This window comes from Nematostella vectensis, chromosome 8 (assembly GCF_932526225.1).
Source record: "Nematostella vectensis chromosome 8, jaNemVect1.1, whole genome shotgun sequence".
Lineage (NCBI taxonomy): Eukaryota > Metazoa > Cnidaria > Anthozoa > Actiniaria > Edwardsiidae > Nematostella > Nematostella vectensis.
Genome location: NC_064041.1, coordinates 15,161,902 through 15,180,277, shown reverse-complemented (window position 1 = coordinate 15,180,277; position 18,376 = coordinate 15,161,902). Strand labels below are relative to the sequence as shown.

Genomic DNA, 18,376 nt, shown 5'->3' with positions numbered 1-18,376 from the left:
GAATCGTTTTCTCCTTCCATGCGAAAGGGAAGCAAAGATAACGAAACCGATTACATACAAGCTCTACAGCGTTGCGTATGGCATCCAGTTTTCCAATTTCTCCGTTTTCTGTTATCGTTTTTGATACCCGTATCAAGCTAAAATAAATTCGTGGGGACTGGGCCTGAAAAAACCCGTACAGGCATGCGCCTTAGCGACGGACCATTAGAAAAGTGTATGTGGGGGGGGGGGGGGGGGGGGTGGAGGGGGGGGGGGGGGTAAGAAAAAACCCAAACCAGACAGAAAAAAAAAAGTACACAACGTCTTGGAGACGAAAAGAAAACAACAAAACATGCACGGCTGAACCTGCTGAACGGCTGAAGCTATTCTCTCGTATGCAAGTTGCGCGCCAAAAATATACCAGCGCCGCTGACATGGTCACGTCTGTGTGGCAGGCATTTCCGCGGTTTCACCACTTGCGGTCAAACGGAAGTGGAATGGTATTGGACTCATTTATGTGCTACTTGGGCTGTCTAGCTGTGGTTTTTTTTTTTTTTTCAGAAAGCGCTTTATTTTTACAACCGACCCCTCGTGTGATGAAACCTGGGCTATACCGATCCTCGGCTGGTAGCGGGTTAATTTAATAATCCATGTAATCACTTATCTCTCCAAACCTGAAACGAGAATTGATCCCCCTACTATAGTCTCCTCAATCAACCCACCCCCCGCCACACCATGCCTTAGCCACTAAGAGAGGGGGGTGGGGGGCTTATCTGACATTCGTTCTGTTAGCTGCAGCGTGCTGATTTGTACAAATCATAGCAACATGAGGATGGTAAACCTGTGAAATAAAGTGCGCACACTCCGAAGAAGGGTAATGTTTGCTTGGAAATTACTTGAAGGAAAATAAAATCATTGGATTAAAATCAAAAGGGTTAAAATGTAGTGACTCCAAGGTAAGTGGCGATTCGAGTTAGCAGCAGCGAGTTACTTAGATTCGAGTTATAAGTGGGAGCGAGTTATTAGTTATGAGTGCTTGCGCATAACTATTATGGTCTAGTTCGGGCAGATATGCAAATTTATCCGGCGTTTCAGTTTACACCATCAAGTGCCGAGTGGAGCGAAAAGACGGCTCGAAATAACTAGGTTTGCTGAATTCAATCGCAATGGTTCCAATATTGACCTGACAGAATTAATCGGGCAAGGCTTTGGATATAAGCTTTTAGATCTGTCAATAGGAAAGGTGAGTTACATGGGATCTTTTGGCGCCAGTTTCGAGAACCCAAACCAACAAACTCGGGCATCTGGGTTTCGATCGAATTTGGAACGCTTTGCAATTTCGTGTTGTTTTACTGACACGGAACTCTAGAATTTCAATACTTGTTGACTGCACTATAGACTGGCTATGGTGTGGATGATATATATTATATTGTGGTTGATTGTGTGTGAAGAACTGTTTTTATTTTTTTTCTAACCCGGCCCGAGTTCGGCAACCGGGGTATGCATTTCTTGCACACAAAACAACAGCTGCAATCGACAAGCGAGAAACTGACAAGCGATGTCTTCTGCTCTTACTACACTTTTCTTTATCGGGAGTAGAAATAAAAACGTTGTGCTTTTAAGGATCGCTTAGTATTCATTGATTTACCGGTGTCTTATCTGCAAATCAGCCATGGTCTATAATTTATAAAGACCTTTTCGCATAAACACATGAAGTAGTAACTTACCTGTGTTTATATTTGGGGTTCATATAATTTATTCGCCTGAATCCGACCTAAAATGACAGAGAAACGGAAATTTCCCATTCCCTTTAACGCAGATTAATGCTGTGTTTGTCTAGACTCACTATAAATATTTTTTTGACAGGTTGAAATCTCTTTGGTGGTCTGACGACGGTCTTTTCACACTTCCTTCCTACGCGTACGGGTTCGTCTTTCTTCCCGTACGAGAAACCCAATTTCCTCGGTGAAAAATTCCTCCTCAAAATGACTTCAGCTATGGACATTACCCCTTCTGCGGGGGACGACGAATATGCCGTTTATAATTGCCTTGGAAACTTCGAAATTGAGAAGAAAATAGGCCGAGGACAGTTCAGTGTCGTATACAAAGCTAGATGCACCGCTAATAATCAAATCGTCGCACTTAAAAAAATCCAGGTAATAAAATACGTGTTAATTCATAATGCTAACACTTTTGGTTTACTATAGAGTTTTTTTTTTTCTCGGGATAGAATATCCATGGCTACTTGTTTAGGGGAGAAATGCTAAATGTGACTACCCAATTATACGATGGTTAGTTGCTTGGTGAGGCCTACTGCTGTGTTACCAGAAATGATTAAGATTTCTTCACAATACCAAAATATCAAATCAAAAACAACGTTACTGTAGCAAGTGAATTAACCGTTGAAGCGAATAGTGGTGATCTTATTAACGTAGGGCCTCGTAAACCCCTTCAAATTTATGCGTGTTTAGCATTGTTGTTAATGTGACAAGCAATTTTGGATAATTGTTTTAGAAGTTCTTTTTTGCTTCGTAGATATGGTAATGAGGGGAATCGTTTTGTTATGCTAATATAACAAATTTTATCTTTGAAAAGTTTTTCTTTTCCGATCATGCACTAACTTCCATTAAAATTATTTTTTTTAAAGAATTTCTGCCAGCCCACCTTTGCTTTTGTGTTCATACAGCATTGTAAGACACATTTTTTTGCCAAAATTTCTAATAGCCATAGTTTAATATTTCATTTAAAAAATTTATCTGACATTTGTGCAATAGCTTTGGTCTATGACTAGAAAAGAAATGCAGGGTGGAAAATAGTTCCAGCAGGTCCTATAAAAGTCTTTAAATGACTTAAACTTTATTTTTGTTTTAAGGCCTTTAAAAGTTCTTGAATTCATGTATAAAGTTTAATAATGGTCTTAAAAAGTCTTTTTTTTTCAAATTCCAGATTAATGTTTAACAATTTCTAGCCAAGATTATGCTTGATGGAGTTGTTTTTACTGAGGGAGTGTTATCTTTCATGCTGGTAATAAATGTTTAAGATATTAAAAATTCTGAAAAGTCTTAAATTTGTTGGCTGCTAATCTACAGGAACCATGCAGGACAGCCCTTCTGTGCCAAAGGACACTTGACACTCAGCTGGAGTTTTATGTCTGTGTGTACTTCATTTCTTGTGTTTTACTCATTGTCTGTTTTCCAGATTTTCGATATGATGGATGCAAAGGCAAGACAAGATTGTATTAAAGAGATAGATCTTTTAAAACAACTAAATCACCCAAATGTTATCAAGTACTATGCTTCATTTATTGAAAATAATGAGGTAGGTGGGACTTTCATTGGCTTTTCAAAGATATATGGTCTCTTAACATTTATTTGGGTTTGGTGATGTCTTGCAAAATTGAAAGAAAATAGCTCTTTTTTAATGTGGCTAGATAGACTATAGTTATTAGCATGCATTCAAAATACAACAAGGTTTTCCCAACCTCAATTTCCCATTTATAGTAACATCACTTAAGCTCACTTCCACTTCTTGAAAATAATGTATCCCCCTCTTTTGATATAGAAGGAACCCCACTGGTTTTTCCCTGTCAGAAATATGTATAAACAGCTCTGCTGCTTTTGTTTTAGTCTCCTGAACTCCAAAGGGAGGGACGAAGTTCTTTGTGATCCATGATAGACCTAAATTCATTCCGGGATGAATGAAAACAGATAAAATGGGACTGTGATTAGTGAAATAATATGTCTTTATGAACATCGAAATAACAAATTAATCTTGTGTGGATCATGATTTTAAACCTTGAAATTCAACAAATGTAACATCCGGTCTAAATACTATTCAAAATATTATAATTGTCTGGCCACATATTTCTCATTTTCATGTTTCACTGCTTTTTATTGCATATTCTCATGCCCATTTTAGTTCTGTGGTGGATCAAGATTATTGTCCTTAATTTTGTCATCTGTGAAATTGTGATTCCTGATGTTTTACCCTCTTTATTCCCCTGTTCGACCCAAGTCTAATTGAAGTTTTATTTTGTCTTTCAGCTAAATATTGTATTAGAATTGGCAGATGCAGGAGACCTATCAAGAATGATTAAGGTAAAAGATTATACTTCCTGGGGACACAAGACCCTTTAAACATCAAAACTAAATTTGAGACTACTCTGCCACAAGGAATAATTAATGCAATGAAAGTTTAAACTGTTATTGTCTGCTAAATATGGCGTGAATGTATCCAATCTCCTTATGGTTAAAAGTAAAATTTCCTTTATGTTTTAGTTATTTCTTCTCTCTTAATGCCTTCATGTTTTTTTGATCTTTAGTTTTTTTGATTGTAGCATTTCAAAAAGCAAAAGAGATTGATTCCTGAAAGAACTGTCTGGTAAGCTGGCAAGGTTTAAACATAGCTGTCCCACCCTTTCGTCTTACAGCCTTGTTAATTTTAATGGTTGAGCACTTTAAATTTTCTACATTGGAGACTTTAAATTTGGTTTGTTGAAACATTTTTACTTCTAAGGGTTCTAAATTGTTAATTATTGGAAAACAGGGAACTTTTTATAGTTCCTCAAAGCAACGACAGAGTTATGAAATGTGGCTGTAACTAAGAGCTGTTAGTTTTCAGTGTGGGCTTGTTTTTCTTTGAGGAGGAGAAGGGGGTAAGCCCTATGTTTGCCCCCCCCCCTTGGTAACCCCCAGTCTTTGGCAAGTCCATGCTAAACCACAGTCATGTTCCCAGGATAGGCTGAGGGGTTTTGTGAAGTCATGGGTGTCACATTGAAAAAGGATAGGATTTAATGATGTTTCAATAAGAAGTGTCTCAGGTATAGCAGCCAGAAGGGGGAAAATATTTACACCCTGTGCTCCCCCTCCCCCCCCCATCCTCCTAGGAACAAACCTGAACCCTGCTATGTGCTCACCAATAAATATGACCCTTTGCAGGAAATACTTTGTTCAACTTACTGCAGCTCTTGAGCACATGCACTCACGGAGAGTCATGCACAGAGGTATGTGCTAGTCAGTCACACCTTAAGGACCCTTCCTTATTACTGTACATAAGTACAGTCCCTTTTTGAGCAATTATTTGATCTATGTTTGGCTCGGAATGAATGAGTGATAAAAGAGGCCCCCAGTACCAAGTCCCTGGGTACTTTAGTGTCACAACTCACTTATCATTGACACCTGTTTTTGGTCCTGTAAATTCAACCCAGTGATTCAAGAAATTGTTATATATATTGACACCTATTGACATATATATATATACATTGACACCTGGTTATGAACAGAGCGTAGGTTATCAAGACAATTACCAGGATTTAAGTAGTGTGGTTCATTTACCCATTGGCATTTGCATTACTCCCCTGGCTACAGGGCTGGTAATAGCAAGAGTTTGACTGGTATCATTCCTTTAAATTATTGTTATTAAAGTTCCTCACTTTCTCAGATAAGGATATGGTCCTGTATTTTAACACACATATGTACATAGGATCATAGCTCTATTTACTATAGTTCTTCATCTGTACCAATGCAGTGCAGCTTATAAAATATACTGTTTGCAGATATCAAGCCAGCAAATGTGTTTATTACTGCTACTGGTGTTGTGAAGCTTGGAGATCTTGGACTTGGACGCTTTTTTAGTTCCAAGACGACCGCTGCTCACTCCTTAGGTAAGCGTTCGTGTGGGTGGGTGGTAAGTGTCCGTGTGGGTGGGTGGTAAGCGTCCGTGTGGGTGGGTGGTAAGCGTCCGTGTGGGTGGGTGGTAAGCGTCCGTGTGGGTGGGTGGTTAGCATCTGTGTGGGTGGGTGGTAAGCGTCCGTGTGGGTGGGTGGTAAGCCTCCGCGTGGGTGGGTGGTAAGCATCCGCGTGGGTGGGTGGTAAGCATCCGTGTGGGTGAGTGGTAAGCGTCCGTGTGGGTGGGTGGTAAGCCTCCGTGTGGGTGGGTGGTAAGCATCCGCATGGGTGGGTGGTAGGCATCCGCGTGGGTGGGTGGTAAGCGTCCATGTGGGTGGGTGGTAAGCGTCCATGTGGATGGGTGGTAAGCGTCCGTGTGGGTGGGTGGGAAGCGTCGTGTGGGTGGGTGGGAAGCGTCGTGTGGGTGGGTGGTAAGCATCCGTGTGGGTGGGTGGTAAGCGTCCGTGTGGGTGAGTGGTAAGCATCCGTGTGGGTGGGTGGTAAGCATCCGTGTGGGTGGATGGTAAGCGTCCATGTGGGTGGGTGGTAAGCATCTGTGTGGTCGGATGGTAAGCGTCCATGTGGGTGGGTGGTAAGCATCTGTGTGGGTGGGTGGTAAGCGTCCATGTGGGTGGGTGGTAAGCGTCCGTGTGGGTGGGTGGTAAGCGTCCGTGTGGGTGGGTGGTAAGCGTCCGTGTGGGTGGGTGGTAAGCATCCGTGTGGGTGGGGGGTAAGCATCCGTGTGGGTGGGTGGTAAGCATCCGTGTGGTTGGTTGGTAAGCATACGTGTGGGTGGATGGTAAGCGTCCATGTGGGTGGGTGGTAAGCATCTGTGTGGGTGGATGGTAAGCGTCCATGTGGGTGGGTGGTAAGCATCTGTGTGGGTGGATGGTAAGCGTCCGTGTGGGTGGGTGGTAAGCATCCATGTGGGTGGGTGGTAAGCATCCGTGTGGGTGGGTGGTAAGCATCCGTGTGGGTGGGTGGTAAGCATACGTGTGGGTGGATGGTAAGCGTCCATGTGGGTGGGTGGTAAGCATCTGTGTGGGTGGGGGGTAAGCATCCGTGTGGGTGGGTGGTAAGCATCCGTGTGGGTGGTTGGTAAGCATACGTGTGGGTGGATGGTAAGCGTCCATGTGGGTGGGTGGTAAGCATCTGTGTGGGTGGATGGTAAGCGTCCATGTGGGTGGGTGGTAAGCATCTGTGTGGGTGGATGGTAAGCGTCCGTGTGGGTGGGTGGTAAGCATCCGTGTGGGTGGGTGGTAAGCATCCGTGTGGGTGGGTGGTAAGCATCCGTGTGGGTGGGTGGTAAGCATACGTGTGGGTGGATGGTAAGCGTCCATGTGGGTGGGTGGTAAGCATCTGTGTGGGTGGGTGGTAAGCGTCCATGTGGGTTGGTGGTAAGCATCCGTGTGGGTGGGTGGTAAGCGTCCATGTGGGTGGGTGATAAGCGTCCGTGTGGGTGGGTGGTAAGCGTCCGTGTGGGTGGGTGGGAAGCGTCGTGTGGGTGGGTGGTAAGCATCCGTGTGGGTGGGTGGTAAGCATCTGTGTGGGTGAGTGGTAAGCATCCGTGTGGGTGGGTGGTAAGCATTCGTGTGGGTGGGTGGTAAGCATCCGTGTGGGTGGGTGGTAAGCATACGTGTGGGTGGATGGTAAGCGTCCATGTGGGTGGGTGGTAAGCATCTGTGTGGGTGGATGGTAAGCGTCCATGTGGGTGGGTGGTAAGCATCTGTGTGGGTGGGTGTGTGAGGCTGGGAGTTTGCAGGTAATGTGTGTGTGTTCTTTTTCCTTCTTTCCTCTTTGTGACATCCCAGATCTATAAGAGGGCAGGAAGCAAAGGCTGATTTATTTATTTATTTATTTATTATTTATTTTAATTTGGTACACCATTTGACCCCCTCCACCTTTCGTCCCTCATCGCGACAGTCCCAGATCTTTTAAATAACAGGATAGGAAACAAAGGCTGTTTTTATTTTAGTTAGCACACCTGTTGACCCCTCCCCCATGTTTCCTCTTGTGACACCACAGGTAGCCCCACATTATATAAGAGTCAAAAGGAAACAAAGGCTCATTTATTTTCTATTTCAGTTGGGACCCCATACTACATGTCTCCTGAGAGAATAAAAGAAAATGGCTACAACTTTAAGTCAGACATTTGGTCCCTAGGGTGTCTGCTATATGAGGTAATATTTTTTATGTTTTTTTTTTCTTTTAGAATGATTATATACCCATAGTGATATCTTTTTAACATTCCCAGTAGATGGTAAACGTCCCCCAAATCCACTGTATTTTATACAATGATTGCAATTTCATACAGTTTGCAAGTTTTTTTTATGTCATTCATGGTTAGAAACAACCACCCACAACCTGGTTCATGAGGATTTTTTTAAATGAGTGCATTCATTGACTGATCCCTGAGGCATGCACCCACCAAATTACTTCACAAAGTAGCTGTTTTGTAAGCTTTGTTTTTTTTTTCCTCATCCTTTAGATGGCAGCTCTACAGTCTCCTTTCTACGGGGACAAAATGAATCTGTATTCCTTATGTAAAAAGATTGAACAGTGCGACTACCCACCCCTCCCTGCTGAGCATTATTCGCAACAGGTAGGCTACAAGAACTTAGCAATATCTTCCCCCTCCCCCTCAGCAATTCCTAGCAACAAGCCTTACAACCAATCAGTATTCTGTATTCATGCTAAGCAACAAGGACTGCATAGGTGGATTATGGATTCATAGATGAATCTTATTCAAAACATCTTAATAGGTTTTGCGATTTTTTCAAAATAAAAGTTGGCTTGTTGGTAGTCAGGGGGGATGTGCGGCCCTGCACACAAGACTAGGTATAGTTTCACAGTCAGTAAGGGGGTTTAAACCCCCCCCCTTGAGCTGCCAGAAAGCCATATGTAACAAGAAAATTTACCCACTTCCCCCTCACTGAGCCAACCCCCCCCCCCCCCCCCTTAGCAAAAAGCTTGATCCCGGCAGTCAACGCGAAGGGTTAGGGGGTTAGGCAAAGTGTTAATCACTTGGATGCAAGAACAAAAGCGATGACAAAAACATTCAGAATTAGCAAGTTCATAATTATGGCAGATCGATTTTGTAAACCAGATCAATAATACTTAGGGATTCAGAAATCTTTATTATCTAAAACCAATGTGGACGAGGAAAGCTGCAGGTTTTGTGTATGTTAGATGGTTATTAATTACTTATTTTCTTGATTTTTTTTTTTTTCAGTTACGCCATCTTGTCAGTCTATGTATAAACCCAATTCCCGACCAGAGACCGGACATAACTTATATCAATGAAATCGCCAATGAAATGCACGGGGGCTACCTCAAGCAATAAATTACTGCCATCGGCACGTAGCTTATGAATAGCACAAGGGAGATTCATCCTACGAATTTGTGAATTTTATTATCTTAATATTAATGTAGATTTACAAGCAACTATGCATTTTTAGGGCTGTAGCCGGTCCATTTTATATTGGTTATATTATGGGCTGCTTGCTTTGCCCATTGTACATGGTATAAATCTCTTACAAAGTGTCTCTCCTAGCCGCCATTTTGTCATCCGAGCAAAATGCGAGAAAGCATCCATTTCCATCGGCTGATTTGGAAAGCTTTTGCGATACTTTCGATATCTTGAGATTTCTTCGAATAATGGATGTTACAATTTAGGAAGAAAATAATGACAAAGGGTTAACTGACGAGGGCTCTTTTATCAGCGGCAAAGAAAAAGATGTCTTTCTGGTGAGTGACTGAAACGTAGGGTTGTTGCATAAGCTATTTTCAAAGTAGTATTGCAATAATTTATTTTGAGAAACGGTGTAAAATTTTTCCGAGAAAACTGTCATTTTCTCGATCGTTTTTTTTTTTGCGAAGGAATAGCTTTAATTACTTTCATTGTATAATTTATGTAAAGAGAAATATCTTGTTTATATTAATTCTTGTTTATCTCGGCTTGCTTCAAAGGAAGATTAGGCAAAATCCGATTGTTTGTTTTTATTTTAAAGAAATAAACCCAGAAGCATTTTTATACTATACAGAAACATTAAGTGAATATTGGGGGCACAGCCATGCCACTACAGGTCATTTTCTTATGATTTTTGAAAATATTGTGGGGACGTGTACCGCCCTCTGGTTACGGCCTTGTACATGTTGCCTAATTTTCTGACGTGTTTCAACCGCCCTCACTCCGCACGCGGCCCAGCGAGGAGAGAAACCATTCTAGTGTTATTTGTGGAACTGTTGATCAAAATAGCTCGTGATTCAGTCTACTTCTTTTGCTCGCGTGTGACGATCTATCCCAATAGAGTTATCTCTTGATGCCTCCATGTGGCAATTACTTATAGTTGTTATCTCCAAGGTTTCTTGTGTGGTTATCATCTGTAACCATGTTTGTGTTGTTCAAAACTAACAAAGATTGTCATCCCAGGAAAACCAGCTTTTTCACTGGTAAATCCTGGGTTTCCGTGGATAAGAGTTTGCATACGAGTGTGAACATGAACGTGGCATTGAAATAATTGAATGGAATATTAACTTATTTATTTGTTGTGGGTGTATAGAATGTTGATAAATATTCTCAATAAAATTACAAACCTGCTGTTTGATTTGTGTATACAACATTGATTTGCATGAGACAACGAGAAATGGTGATGTCCTATGAACCACCACTCTTTAGATAAACCGTCCCATTTTATCCATACACGATCACTCACTAGTAGGTTTATGAGTTATATCCTATAGTCTAGGAAAGTGCCAGATTTGATGGCCAAATATCAAATGACCAGTTCCCATTTCATGGAGTATCATGACGCCCCCACCCCAAAATGGTTTGTCAAGAGCTTCGAACTTCTCATGTTTTCTGCTGAGTACCATGCGCGCGCATTTCGCAGTCATGCAAATTTGTGTTGCATCTCGCTTTTCTGATTGAAGGGTGGGTGTGTCAAGGGCCAACTCGGGAAAGAATAATTTGAAAATGTGTCTTTTGTGAATATTGTGCCAAAATATAAGAATACTGCTGCGAATATCATATTATATGGTGTCGATTTCTGTCTATATATGGATGGCCATTCAAATTATAAATGGATAAGAGTGTTTGTCACTATCCAGTTTTTCCCGAATTTTGGCAATCTATTTAACGAAATCCCTAAGAAACATCCAATAATAAGATTTAGTCATTTTGTAGAAACTGGCGTATTTCATGCTACCGCCTTTTGTGAGATTTCTAATAAATGTTCAGAGTGCTTTTTCGCATAATCTATTCAGCCACATCCATAAATTTCCACACGCATTGAAATATGATCAGCCCAGGATTGAGCAATGAACCGGACACCACGAGCTGGTAAGGGTGCAGCCAAATGGTTGTACACGATGCTACTTGTGTCTGTGTTGCCTGGAAAAACCTGGAAAATAAAAATGACAAATTAAAGCTAGACCTTAAACCTACAGGATCACAACTTAATAGAAAAATGGGATCCGAATAATGAGAGAAATCGAAACTCTAAAAAATTGATGCATCTGCCTCTTGCCTTATATTGCGGCGAATCCACATACGTTTGCTAAAATGTTTCTAATTTTGTGTGACTATCAGCAAAACCATTACAGGGGCAAGGACGCTTACCACCTGATAGCTTTCATGGCGAAAGCTTTTAAATCGTTTGTGAAACTTTTGGGTGCTCTTTTACGATAAGGCTTGAAGCTAAACTTCCAGGCAAGAAGAAAAGAAAAACAAGTTACAAAATGTTCAAAGATGGTGTAACAAACTCCGACCCGCCAAAACTCGCCCAAAAATCCACAGGACCCCCATTGTCTAATGGCCGATTTGCGGTCATAAGCATCATGTTTAATTTGCGTATTTATCTAATGACCTTGTCGATTCCTCCTTTGCGGTAGATAGCCCAGTTACTAAGATCAGTGCTGTAGCCGATCTTGTAGCTCGTCACATACTGGGTAAATTGCCATTGTCGACCTTGGGTTGCTACCTTGGTTACACCAACTAAACGCCCAACATCGACCTGGAGATATTCGCCAACCAAGTTACGTCTTGCGCTCCACATCCCTCGATTCACTGAGTCGCTGACATACACGTTTTTAAGGCGTCCGTTCCGAGGTTCATACCCATTATCATAGTAGCTTGACGCGGTCATACAGGCGTCTGGTATGATGGACCGATACTGCACGCCTAGGGCCTGGGAACAAACTAAAAGCACAAGATCACCTTTAGCTGTAGCCTCCTCCGTCTCTAAACGTTAGAAAACCCGAGAGGGAATAGAAGTGAATTTACAGAAGATGCAGAAAAGGGATGCAAAACATACACACACGTGTGCCTCGGGTCAAACCAAGAAAAAGTATAAAACTTACTTACAAAAATCACGTTTATGACAAACTTACTTACAAAAATCACGTTTATGACAAACTTACTTACAAAAATCACGTTTATGACAAACTTACTTACAAAAATCGCGTTTATGACAAACTTACTTACAAAAATCGCGTTTATGACAAACTTACTTACAAAAATCGCGTTTATGACAAACTTACTTACAAAAATCGCGTTTATGACAAACTTACTTACAAAAATCACGTTTATGACAAACTTACTTACAAAAATCGCGTTTATGACAAACTTACTTACAAAAATCGCGTTTATGACAAACTTACTTACAAAAATCACGTTTATGACAAACTTACTTACAAAAATCACGTTTATGACAAACTAATAATAATATTGTTTATTGATGCCTCTAGCAGTTAAGAGCTGAATTACAGGCAATTTGCGCATTTACAAAAGGAAAAACACTTATACTTGAAATTTTACAGTTACAAAATTTTTGAATCTATCGGTGCTTACAATCATTGGTTGGAAATTTCTTCCAGACCTCAGGCACTTTCTTACAAAAATCACGTTTATGACAAACTTTGTTGAAAACATACACCTCACCTCCTCCTGTCCAAATAAGGGATTGGAAATTCTAAATTGACTCAAATTCAATTTAATTTCTATACAGCTACTGTATTTTTCATTGGATATCCTAATCCCAGATGTGGTTAGGGGGCGAATTCTTAGCCGTGGGTATGGATCATTTCTAAAATTATACAATGTAGGGTCCACCATGCTCTGTACCATTTCCGTTCAACAAAACTCAAGAAAATGGAAGATTGAGGATAGGAAACTCTATACATACCTGCCATCTGGAAAATATCACAAAATAAGAAGTTCAAAAAGTTCAGTAGAGACAAATGCAACTTCCGAATCTCATTTTTTTCTGGCTTTTGTAAATTTAACTAGATAAATATTCCCTATGCCCTGTGGTGATGGCTAAAAATGAAAAGGCTAAGCGAAAGAGACGGAAAGCAACGGCGAAAGAAAAGCGTTCGACTACAAAAGAATTAAGAGCCGAACTTTAAATGTATTCTACAATATACAGACGGGCATACATGCGTTCAATGAAACAGAATGTTAACTAACACGTCCCACAGTGCTTTCCCGTATATCCTAGCAAACAAGCGCAGCATGTGTACGTGTCATAAACAATGTTTACCTTGTTGGCATTCGATGCCAGTATATCCCAGCTTACAACTGCACGTGTATCTATTCACGTGATCAGTACATGTGGCTCCGTTTAGGCAAGGATTGCTTTGGCATTCATTTATGTCTAAAAAAACAGAATGCGACTCAAACGCGGGATGAAGTCAATAATAAAAGAAGTATTTCATGGCATTATTTCACTTGTTAGCACAAAGTAAACATCTATTTATGCTATCATATTTTTTAGACAAAGGTCTTGAAGACCTTTCTTAGGCCAAGAAGCAGTCTTTTTCTGACTACAGAATTGGTCTCTTCCAGGTCTTGCGTAGGATCCCCCGACGATATACGGGTCGGCTTAAATGTGTTTACCTTGTTGGCATTCGATGCCAGTATATCCCAGCTTACAACTGCACGTGTATCCATTCACGTGATCAGTACATGTGGCTCCGTTTAGGCAAGGATTGCTTTGGCATTCATTTATGTCTAGAAAAAAACACGGGATATAAGAATAATAAAAGGCATTTTTTAAATAAAGAAAACTCAAGACAGTCGCCGCTGTGTCGATCGTTTTACTTCTGTCCCCAACAATGGCTATGCTGATTTGAGCCAAACATTCCATTCCTATTGTTTTCGCTCCTGGCCCAGTAGCAAATCAGATAGCGGATTGAACTGGTCTCAAAATATTATTTATGTTTACTCGTTAGTTTTCAATTAACAGCGGAGGACTGGCACTAGACAGCGAAAAACGGAAGCTAAGCTGTGATTGGCCAGTTTTAGGCCAATCAGCAATCGTTATTAAGGAGAGAAGTAAAACGGTCGACACAACGGCGACTGCTTGTAGTCTATCTATTTATCTGCTTTCATAAGTTTTATTAATTGAATATTACCCGTCTCACAGTGCCTTCCAGTATATCCCTGCAAGCAAGCGCATGTGTACGTGTCATCAGTGTATGTTGCTAGGCAACGGCTTCCATGGAGACAAGGATCGGACTGACAAGGAGACTAGAAAATAAAAGGCTATAGTAATGAACGTGTTGGCCAATTTTTACTAGTGTTCGTGAGCAGCGCGTACTTGTGGTAATGTCGTCAGCAGCGCTTACAGGAGCTCAAAACAGCCAACTGGCGTCAAAACTTGCCTTTTGTCTGGCCACTTCATTGCGAGCGAGAGCAAGACAACTAGGGATTATATAAATTTGTGCAAAAAACACACAAGTTGTTTTTTGTTATTAATAATCAAAGCAATGAGAAACAAAACAATGATTAATTTAAGGTAGTCGCAGCGCTTGTTAAGAAAGTTAAAACTTTACAGAACAGCAACTAATAAATTTTGCTTTCACTGAAGATATGTTTTTCTCTCGATGCTTTTATCTAGAGGAGAAGCTACAATAAGTATTTTAAAATTGAGGGGCCCCGAATGGTCCCCCGAAATTTTGATGTGCTCGCAGTTTCCGGCTAATGCTCGCATGCTCGCGCAATTTTTTCCGCCTAAAAATGCTCGGTCTCGCATAAAAAACGGGGCGCTCGCATGCCCGCAAATGCTCGCGATAGACCATTCGGGGGTCCTAAATTGAGAAAGCGCTAGAGTAGTTTAGTGTTCTATAAGCAATTTACGAGAATTTCAAACCACATAAAACTACAAATTTCATATGAACGATAAGGTACTTCTATAACAATGATTACAATTCCCATTTTTTGGGAAGCATAAGTGATATGCGGCTTGCACTAAGAGATTACGTGACTTATTGGATACCCAACTCGCAAGTCACCTAATGGGTAACCAAGCTCAACATTCTAGAGGTGGGCCTGCATTAAACGGAGACAATTTTCAGTTCCCCCTTCCCCCTTTCCCCTTAACAATCTCGGTATTTTCGACTTCCGTATTTCGGACACCTGCATCATTATTAGTGATTTTTCGCTACGAATATTTAGCAACTCAAAATTAAAGTAATGCATATTTTATGATATGCGTTGTTTATTCCGTTGCTTGGGAAATCAAATCACTATTGCAAGCATACAGTATACAATTTATTACGCTAGAATTGCACTAAAATGTATTCAGTTTCTCATGAAATAGAAGCTAGAATCGAATTCGGTGCATCGATATTAGTTAAATTTAGCCAAGTTTTAAAATTATTGCTTTAAGTTAAAAAGCTATGAAGGTTTTTAAACTGAGCATTTTCCAGGAAAGTCTTTGTTTTTGACGGACATCGATGCCCGTCCAGCCTCTTTTTATACCTTGTAAAAAATAAAGACGACAAATTTTTAAAGCCATCGGGTTTTTTAAATCGAAATTTTGCAATTCTACTAATAAGGAAATTAGCGTGAGCGATAATGGTCTATTGTTTTCGACTTTTTTATGTTTTCATATTTTGAAATTGGTGAACGCCTTTGTGAGCTCTTAGCAGGGAACGACAAACCCTAATCGGCTGTTGCCAAAACACACAGTCTTGAATTTGTTTATTTGCGCGTTTACAACAAAAAAGTGAAAATGGATTATGTAAAAAAGAAATAAAAAAGAAGACTATCAGGAAAAAAAATGAAAATAGTTCCGTTTTGACGACCTCCTGAGATCGTGGTAGTATGTTTATTTTTAATTGAATTCTCAAAGATAACAGTTCTTCCGTTGCCAGGGAAGAGCTTTTGTCTAGAGCAATGCAAAAAAGAGGTTTTCAGTCAAGTTGTAATAAAATTGACAATGTTTTTTATGGCACGGTAGAATTTTAGTTTGCTTTCATATCGCCTTCACAAGTTACGTGAGAAAATAAGAATTCTTCGGGAATTAAAGAAAAATAATTCTAACATCAAATTTTATATCAAAGAGATATTAGAGTCAATGTCATGTCAAGAGAGAATGTATGCACTACCGTATTGGATAAAAGCATTTTCTCCTTCAATTTTATGCTTTTCGACTCATAATCGACAATTATTGTCCTTAAGTGTTATTACTGAGTTTAAACGGATTTCACGAAGGATCGGAACGGGGCACAAACTCGAAATGGATACCAATATAAAACTAAAAGCCCATTAAAATGACTTACATAGATGCTATAGTGGTTGGCGGTGGCGTTTGGCCCAAACAGAAGAGTTGTACTTATCGTCAGAGAGAAGCTCGCACCAGAACTCCCCCGTAGGGTTTGCACTTGAGGCGAAGTTGATAGACACGCACGATTTTTCTTTCAAACATTTTAAATGGCACGCGCTCTTTTTCTTCACCAAACTTGTAATCAATGCAGGAACATTAAGATAGAACCCTTTGTGTTCTTTGAAACGACCCAAGGAAAAAGTCTTGATGGTTGCCGATCTTTTTTAACCTGAATCGCACACTTCAGTGCTTGACGCTACCGTCGTGGCTGTTACAAGAAAAGCCCATAGCTTTAAAATACAAAAGCGAGACATCTTTAGTGACTTCAACCCATTGCGGATAACGTTTTTAGAATACTAAAGACGGGATAAGAATGATACACCAGCTTTCGGCTTTGCTAGCAAAATTCACAGTTAAATTATTTATGTGAAAGTTAAATCACACATAGCATCATTGTCACAGACAATGCAATGTTTAACAAACTGGTACATTTTGATACGTAAGGAGGTGTGTTACAAATTGCGACACCTTTTTTATTACAAATAGCGATAGTTGCGTATTACAAATTGCGAGTGCTTTTTTATTACAAATCGCGATAACTTTATTACAAATTGCGACAACTTTATTGCAAATTGCGACGATTATTACAAATTTCGACAGTACATTCCCCAGTATTTTTTTATAGCGCGCGGAGCTCGCTAAGCTCTATGGGTATAGAGAAATGGTATTATTACATATATAACTAGAGTGATATATCGTAAACCGCTAAATAAGAACTCGTCGTGCTATTGCTTTCACATGTGAAAACAGCGATACATCCAAGTAGTACCGCGTACAGCATTTTCCATATGTGAAAAGTATAACTAATCGATACGAGAATTTCCGGATCAACCAATCAGAACAGACTTGTCAACCCGGCACGTAGAAGATTTTTGACAAACAGCACGGGCAGCTTTTAAACCCCTGCAGAGAACATGCTGCTCGAAAAAATTACTTTTTTGCACTTATTTATAAATGTTCTTTCAAAATGAGCCTTCTAAGAAAAGTACTAAAGTGATTTGAGCAATTCTTGGAAGAACACTGGAATTTGGTACAAAACTACGAGAGAAATGCTTACAAAAACGGTGAATGAAAAATAAAAAAGACGCAGTGTCTTCTTGAAATAATGATTTATTCATGAATACTATCAAAACAATTCGTGCAAGGGAATCGCTTTCGTTTCTATATTGTCTTATCCTGAAATTCTTATTTATTCATTTGACCCCTTCTTTCTTGGTAAATAATTGAGATGTACATGTACAAGTAGTTTGTTACCTTCTCTCTGCTCTTTATAAGACTAACTAAGCAATCCGTGTAATTCAACGAATTTGTTCACGTTAACTCACTCGTGAATATAACCCCGCACGAAGCATTTTCTAGCGGAGCCAGTGTAGAGCTTCATAGGTAAGAAATGGTATAACTATACGAGTCACGTTTTTGGAAATTGCGCGCCTCCCTGTGGTCTCCTTAGTAGAATAACAACACATTAATACACTTTCGCACTACCCGAGAATACTATATTGCTTTTATAAAACCCGGTTACCTACGATTATTACTGGGATACCTGTGGTAGCCCAGTCATAAAATGCAACTGGTTTTTTTTTCGTCGTCTCGCGTTTGTGCAAAATACCCAAGAATCTTTGCGATACCTTCTGCATAATTTAAAACTGTGTCATGGACGCCATCCTTGATTTTGAGATTCCAGCTCTCAGATCCATGTTATTTGTGCAGTTGAAGGCCAGATTCGCGATTTCATTACTGCATATATTACCGTAGTCTCAATCTCTATCAAGTAATTGTGCAAAATCATATCAAGCCGGATTGATTTCGCTGTATTTACTAATGTTTGCACTTGCGACTGGACCAAGAGACCAGGACACGTGAGGAGGCTCGAGATTAGAATTATCTACTGCGTGCTTACAGGGTTACAGTTTACTTCACTTTATCTACTTCTTGCTTACAGTTTACTTCAAGACGTAATTTAATGTGCTCTGGACTCGAGGTATTTACCTTAATTGCTTAATCTATTTTGAAGTGGAAGTAGTTTGTAACAATTGATGGAAATCGTCTCCTACAAATCGC

At 40.2% G+C, this 18,376-nt stretch overlaps 2 protein-coding genes across 3 annotated transcripts; one reads left to right on the top strand and one right to left on the bottom strand.

The window, feature by feature from the left end:
- The first annotated feature begins 1,049 nt into the window (after positions 1 to 1,049).
- Positions 1,050 to 10,252, top strand: LOC5506029 (serine/threonine-protein kinase Nek7). 2 transcript variants are annotated; one of them, XM_032374376.2, is made up of 10 exons: positions 1,050 to 1,222; positions 1,846 to 2,135; positions 3,178 to 3,297; positions 4,023 to 4,076; positions 4,316 to 4,359; positions 4,917 to 4,981; positions 5,534 to 5,641; positions 7,731 to 7,825; positions 8,134 to 8,247; positions 8,878 to 10,252. In XM_032374376.2, exons 2-10 carry the CDS (start codon positions 1,965 to 1,967, stop codon positions 8,986 to 8,988), a joined length of 882 nt encoding a protein of 293 aa, XP_032230267.1. In that variant the 5' UTR covers positions 1,050 to 1,222; positions 1,846 to 1,964; the 3' UTR covers positions 8,989 to 10,252. The 2 variants fall into 2 exon arrangements, with proteins under 2 accessions (XP_032230267.1, XP_032230268.1); XM_032374377.2 differs by lacking the exons at positions 1,050 to 1,222; positions 1,846 to 2,135 and adding an exon at positions 2,917 to 3,003.
- LOC5506031 (EGF-like repeat and discoidin I-like domain-containing protein 3) lies at positions 9,508 to 16,569 on the bottom strand. The gene is made up of 7 exons (XM_001626719.3): positions 16,516 to 16,569; positions 16,212 to 16,346; positions 14,061 to 14,175; positions 13,543 to 13,656; positions 13,187 to 13,300; positions 11,513 to 11,844; positions 9,508 to 11,047 (listed from the first exon to the last, which is right to left on the bottom strand). The coding sequence occupies exons 1-7, from the start codon at positions 16,567 to 16,569 to the stop codon at positions 10,907 to 10,909; spliced, it is 1,005 nt and encodes a 334-aa protein (XP_001626769.3). The 3' UTR covers positions 9,508 to 10,906.
- Between the last annotated feature and the right edge of the window lie 1,807 nt (positions 16,570 to 18,376).

What these genes read in the sequence shown, in the direction of transcription:
- LOC5506029 (XM_032374376.2), top strand. Translation starts at nt 1,965, where the DNA reads ATGACTTCAGCTATGGACATTACCCCTTCTGCGGGGGACGACGAATAT. An exon ending in GACCGCTGCTCACTCCTTAG is followed by an intron (nt 5,642 to 7,730) that starts GTAAGCGTTCGT and finishes TTTCTATTTCAG; the next exon opens with TTGGGACCCCATACTACATG. An exon ending in CTGAGCATTATTCGCAACAG is followed by an intron (nt 8,248 to 8,877) that starts GTAGGCTACAAG and finishes TTTTTTTTTCAG; the next exon opens with TTACGCCATCTTGTCAGTCT.
- LOC5506031 (XM_001626719.3), bottom strand. Translation starts at nt 16,569, where the DNA reads ATGTCTCGCTTTTGTATTTTAAAGCTATGGGCTTTTCTTGTAACAGCC. An exon ending in TGGAAGGCACTGTGAGACGG is followed by an intron (nt 13,657 to 14,060) that starts GTAATATTCAAT and finishes GTTTTTTTCTAG; the next exon opens with ACATAAATGAATGCCAAAGC. An exon ending in GCAAAGGAGGAATCGACAAG is followed by an intron (nt 11,048 to 11,512) that starts GTCATTAGATAA and finishes TTTATTTTCCAG; the next exon opens with GTTTTTCCAGGCAACACAGA.